This window comes from Momordica charantia (assembly GCF_013281855.1).
Source record: "Momordica charantia cultivar OHB3-1 chromosome 8 unlocalized genomic scaffold, Mcharantia_2.0 BLBB01000008.1, whole genome shotgun sequence".
NCBI lineage: Eukaryota > Viridiplantae > Streptophyta > Magnoliopsida > Cucurbitales > Cucurbitaceae > Momordica > Momordica charantia.
Genome location: NW_028275166.1, coordinates 33,583,364 through 33,590,032, shown reverse-complemented (window position 1 = coordinate 33,590,032; position 6,669 = coordinate 33,583,364). Strand labels below are relative to the sequence as shown.

The 6,669-nt window shown below is 30.5% G+C and overlaps 1 protein-coding gene across 1 annotated transcript; it reads right to left on the bottom strand.

Annotated features, from left to right (window-relative positions):
* Positions 1-262: 262 nt before the first annotated feature.
* Positions 263-2,314, bottom strand: LOC111013123 (uncharacterized). The gene is made up of 2 exons (XM_022287501.2): positions 1,984-2,314; positions 263-1,238 (listed from the first exon to the last, which is right to left on the bottom strand). The coding sequence occupies exons 1-2, from the start codon at positions 2,245-2,247 to the stop codon at positions 600-602; spliced, it is 903 nt and encodes a 300-aa protein (XP_022143193.1). The 5' UTR covers positions 2,248-2,314; the 3' UTR covers positions 263-599.
* Positions 2,315-6,669: the final 4,355 nt, after the last annotated feature.

Sequence of the window (6,669 nt, the reverse complement as noted above, 5' to 3'; positions counted from 1 at the left end):
TCTAGTTAAAAGAGTACTATTTGAAAATAATATACAAATTAGTGATTTCGAAGAAAAGAATGCAAATGAAATCGTTTATCTTTCAAAAAAAAAAAGAAAAGAAAAGAAAAGAAAAGAAAGAAAGAAAGAAAGAAAACGACAAACTCAAAAAAAAAAAAAATAATACCCAAAAACAAATAAGGAAGCGAGCAATTAAAAACCTACCCTAATTCTCCATTAAGCACATACGAAAGGCTGTATGAATTATGTAGCTGAAATCAAATTTCTTAACATCAAGCAAACCCATGTTTCATTTAAACACTCAAAAACAAGTCTCTAATTTGCATGTAGCTAGCAGCTGCCCCAAGCAAGCTAGCTACGTTATTTATATTACATGACATAATTATATTAAACGACACAAAATCAAAAATCATACAGTTGGTTTTCATTACCAACAATACCCGATCCCCACCTATTCATGTCGACATTAAAATTTTGACCGCTACTAATCTTTTTTGAAAAAACAAAAAACAAAAAGTCTCATTTTTAGCTATCAAAATTTTAACGATGGCCAAGAAGAGACGGATGTTGACTGAATATTATTCTTCGATGATAGTCTCTCAATCCTCCTTCACTGGATCAGCTCTAGCAGTCCTCATATTAGGAAAGATCTGCAACAATTTCCCCCTCATATGATGGAAGATCTGCAACAATTTCCCCCTCGCCGCGACAAGGAACAATAATATGACAGCAACAAAAGCCCAAGTAAGCCGAAGCGGAACCCCGAACAGTGAAGAAGCGACCAAGGAAGGGGCGGTGCGATGTGTTGGAGGCCTCTGCGGGCTCCAAAAGTAGGTGCGGTTAAAAGAACAAGTTTTTAGAGTTACATCATCGGAGCAGTTCTGAAGAGGACCGTAAAGAGTTACAGCAGTCCCAGGTGAGACGCACAACACCACTTCAGTAATTTCTCCGAAGCTGCACCGAAAAGCTGGCTCCGTCACGGTACGGCTATAAATGGCACGTTGAAGTTGGCGGAGGTCAACTTTTTTAGTGAAACTGGTGGTTGGAGCAAGCGTGCCTAGAATTGCATACAGGTCATATTGCTGCTTAAGAGCCAAAGCGGCTGCGAAATATAGTGCTGGGGTAAGACCAGAGCAAGTTCCATGCTTGCTCCACTGTGTACTCCAAAATTGGAAGTTATTCCAACCTTTTTGGAAAGTTATCCACTCCCGATCTAGTCCTGCTGTTTCATTCGTAATCTGAGATAAACATAAATTCAAGTGAAAGAAGATAATAAAAAAAAGGTACTATACTCCGTCCTGATTACGATGGTAATATTTTTATTTCTTGTTTCTCATTTCTCGTTTATTACTTATCGTGAGAGATATCATTTCATTTAAGTGGGATGAGAGGAAACAAAAACAAAAAGAGGCTTTAGATAAAAGCTCTAATTGAGAAAAATAGTGGATATATCATAATTACAAAATAGTGGACATTTAGGAGATCAAGACGGTGCTAGTATTCTTGGAATCATCTCATAAGTGAGGGTGAGATCTAAAGAAGATCCAAAAAGATGCAATTCTTTTATCTTTGTTTCTCGCTTTCTCTTTTTTATTTAAAAAACAAAAAACAGCTTTGGTGGTATTTTGTTGGTTGTTCTTTCTTTGTTTAAGAAAAAAGAAACATGTTTGGACTCTAAAATTTTGGATTAAAAAGAAATAAAAGGTTTCTATATAAAATTTAATTTATTTCTTTTTCAAAATTTGTATGTTATATATTTATTTTGTGATTTCTATTATGTATCATAAAAGTAAATAAATAAAAAGAGAAAAAGATTTTACGTACCTTTTGGAAAAAATTAGAAACATAAACATAAAAAATAATAAACTTAAGTTTTGTTGTTTCTAAACTTTTTAGATAACTTTATGTTTCTAAAAAACTAGAAACAACCAACAAAGAAACTAGAAACGATAGCGTTACAAAATTGGGTGTGGAAATTATTACCTCTTCTAGGGTGAGCTGATGTGTTGTACAGTGAGTTACCAGGTCTCCATTGTCTAGACTGGGCCAGTAGCCATGTATTGTGAACCTGGTGGTGGCCTGAGCCAGGGCTGTGTTGCAGTCGTTTGGGAAGGTAGCGCAATAAGCCGGTGGCCACTGCTGCACCATTTGGAACATTTGGAAGTTGGCTCCCCCTCCTCCAAACACCATCATCATTATTATTACATTCAATAACACTATCAAAATTTCTCTGTTTCTCCCCATCATAGATCACCTCTCAAAAGAAATATTTTTCTTTCTTTTTCCTTCTATATATATTCTGCAGCTTGCTCAGCAGATGGGTCTAGAGCTGCCTTTTTATAGAGATGAGAGATGATCCAATATCCAGGTTTCATGTTAATAAATCATTATATTGACCTTCACTTGCAAGGATCAGACTAACTTTTTATTTTTAGAAGGTGAAGGACGACCAAATCAATAATAATAATAAAACTTAAAGAGTAGGGAGACCACTTATATTATTATTTGGGGAGACAACTATTAATATTGACTTGGTTCCATCTCGAAATCAATTGACGACGAAAGGAGTAGCCCACTTATATTATAAATCCTTGTTAGGTGTCTTGTCTTATCAATGTGGGATCCTTAAAAACAACGAATTCGGTCTCTACGCCTCTATGATTTCATAATGATATTGTCCACCTTGTTTATAAGCTCTCAGGGCTTTTAGGCCTCAATAAAGATAGTCTCATTGTTTATAATTTAGGACTCTTTTTTTTCTGTTTTTGTTTATCTTTTCTTTTTTTTTTTTAATAAAGAACATATAATAGAATGGTATGACTCCACACTTATGGATTCATAAGAATGGATAAAACTATATTCTTATTTTTATGTTTTACAACAAAATGAAACAAGGGTCCAAAAACAAGAAAGTTATGATTGATTTGGTAACGTTTCTATTTCTTATTTTTAATAAAGAAAAAATAGAATTTTATGTCCTAATACTCGTGAATTACTCAAACAATATTTATATTTATATTTATGTATTGTAACAAATTGGAAACAGAAACAAGAAGCATAATTAGTTGCAAAATGCTTAAATTTCTTAATAAAATTTGGAAATGAGAAATAAGAAACATGCACGTTATCGAACGGGCCCTTTATTGTTGTTGTTTTCTAAAATTTTTATACAACTTTGAGAATGTTTTTTTTATATATAAATATGAGAAACAAGAAACATAAATAGTTGTCAAATGCTTTGATTTTTTTAATAAAATTGAAAACGAAAAACAAGAAACAGGAACATTAGCAACGAACCCTTACATATATTCAGTGATGTCTTCTCCTTATCATTAGTAGTTGTATTCCGAACATTTAACCTTTCATGGATTAGCTAGCTAACTAGTACCTATCCTATTTGGCATATATTTTTATCATAATTTGGAGTCTCCTCATCCCGAAAAAATGCAAATTATTTCTTTGGTGCCTTCTCCACAGAGGTCTCAATACAGCAGATAAGATACAAGCTCGATTTCCATCAATGGTAAGCTTTCCAAATTGGTGTGTTCTATGCTATCAAAATGGCGAATCCTTAGATCACTTATTTCTTCATTGTCCATTCACAACTGCTCTTTGGCTTGGCTGCACATCCTAAATATTTTCCAGATACAAATTACTTTCCCCAGAACTATTGACAAATTTATTACCGAGCTTTTGTCAAAGCCTATCAAAAGCCAGCGCGATATCCTTTGGAGTAACGCCATTGGATCTCTAATGTGGAACCAATGGTTGGAACGAAACACCGCATTTTTCGGAGATTATTAGGTCTAAGGCTTTGCTTTGGGAGGACATCAATATAAATGTCTCATCTTGGTCCTCCAAATCAAATCTTTTTTGTAATTACTCTATAACTACCATTTCTTGTAACTGGACAGCCTTTTTTAGGCTCTTCTTTTTTGTATGTATGTTTCTCACATACCTCTTAATGGTGGTGCCACTTTCTCGAAAAAAAATCATAATTTATTACCGTTCATAATACATAAAAGGATCATTTTGACACATATTTGTCCTTAATTAATATGTTCTGAAATTGATATTAAAAATTGAATCTCTTCCCCTTAAATATTACAAACCCTAAAATCGATGGACAAGCTAATATTTCAAAACAAGGTTACAAAGGAAAATGCTTGGTGAAATATAAATTATTAGCATCTATTATTTCTCATAAATTATATCCATTTGCATCTATATTAAATAAGCATACGGAAGAAATAATCATGAATAAATCAATAATAATGTAGAGTCGTTGGTCATTTTCAAAAGAAATATTAAAATGAGTGTACATATTATAGTTGGGCATAATTAAAGAAATGAGTTGAACGTAAGAAAATATATAATAGGACAAAATTAGATAGGGAGATAGGACAAAACAAAGTTAGACAGAAATTATTAGCTTGGTGTGAAGGGGAAATTATTATTATCTAGGTAATTGCTCATCACTTCCCATTTAGAAAATTCAAACCATAGATTATATCTGTTTTCAAATGGGTAATAAAGAAGCATATACTTTAACTAAGTATTTTATCAAAAGAAAAAAAAACTTTTAACTAAGTATTAATACAAAAATAATAAGAATAAACTAATATAATGTGAAGTCAAAATTACTCCTTAGTCTTGGTCTTCAAAATTGACATTCTTTTGTAATTATAATATTTTCATCATTTCTGTGAACTAGAGCGGTTAACCTCCTTTATTGCATGTTTCTCATATCTTTTCTTAATCAACAGTGTGTTTTCCTTTAAAAAAAAAAAAAAGTTGGAGTCGTTGGTCAATTTTTATTTTAAAATGAGGTTGTGAAATAATAGTGTGTGATATATATTCATTGGAGAAGACTAAAGTAAAAAAAAAATACATAATATAATTGAGAATAATTAAAGAAATAATTGATGGAAGGGGCAGGAGCATATATTAGCTAGAATTTAGAGATTATATATAAAATAATAGATACCCATTTTTTCCTTTTCTTTCTTTAATTTTTTTAGTTTTTTTTTGGTTTTTTATTTTTCACAAAAATGTTATTTTCTCACCTACAACATTTTATTTAAATTAATTTTTCTTACAACAAATAATAATATAATTATCCTCTTCTTAGAAAACAAATCTTATTCTCTTCATTTATACCTATGTAAATCAATAGTTCAAAATATATATTTAATTTTGATTTCAAAATAAGAATATTAACTTTCTATGAACTTATTCATGTTTAAAATTAGGAAATATATATATTTAATTTACCGTTATCATATTAAAATTTTAAAAAATAATCTATTTTCAAATTATCTATATTCTAATTAAGGAATGTAAATTAAATTTTATTTTGAACCTATGAAATTAAATAATATTTAATTTTAAATTATCCACGCTAAATAAATTATTTGATTTTTAACTATATGCAAAGTAACAAAACGATTATCTTTGAAACAACTAATATTCAAATACAAGCTTACATTATACTTTACATTCCCGAAATTTAAAATTAAATAATTAAAATTAAACAAATTTCTATGTTTGATAAATAAAAAAAACTTTAGAAAATGAAGTTTACAAACATGCTTTCAAAAATAGTTTGATGATATTTTCCTTTAATGTAATTATCTAGGCCACTTTCTAATGACTCTTAAAACTTTTTTATCATTAAATATTTTGTTGAATCTATGATATCCATGTTAAATTTTGCTCCAAATTATTGTGAACAAATTGATTGAGTTTAAAATTTAATTTGGGTTGTGAAAAAAAAGTAAAGAAAAATATGTTTAGAAAATATATAAATTAAGAGATACAAATTTCAAAACAGATGGATTAATTGCCTGTTACAAAATTACTTACAAATTTAATCGGATCAAATCAATGGTTGAACATTTTGCTAAATAACCGAAAAAAAAAAAACACGTAAACAAATCAAACAATCCAAATCCAGGTTTCGGGAGGAATATTTTGTGGAGCAAAATGTAGTTGGTTCTATTCTATGACATATATGGTTCGAGCCTAATTGCAAGATATCTGCAGCCTCTTCAAAATCTTTCTCAAATGGTTGGGAGGATATAAAAATCTCTCCATCCACCTGGTCTTCAAAATCCTCTTTCTTTTTTTTTCTTTTTTTTGATTATGAGCCTTTTTTTTTTTATTTTATGTTTCTCATATACCTATTGTAGTATTAATTTCCAAAAAAAAAAAATCTAGGTTACCAAACCTTCAAACACGGACTACTTAAATCAAAGTTATAGGTGCAATCCTGCATCCCAAACATAGGCTCCCTAAATCCAAGCTACACAATATTCTAAGATCAACTTTTGAGGCTTCCTAGATTCAAGCTACAAATGTCGAACCAATGAACCAAATGCACACTTACAATTTTTGAACAGCTCTGCTTTCTGTTGAAGGTGCCAAATGAAAAGAGATTTTGGATTTGAATACTTTGTTTAAGAAAAAAATTTATTTATCTTTGAATATAAATTAGGGAGGATTAGAATATGGAGAGGTGAGAATCTCTCTCCCAAAAGAGGGGAAAAAAGCCACACCCTATTTCAATTTTTCTTGAATTAAGGGAGGAGGAAAAAAAAAAGAAAAAAAGGAAAAATAGACCCAACCCGACCGAGTATAAACTGAATAATTTCGGTCGATTCGGTTTTT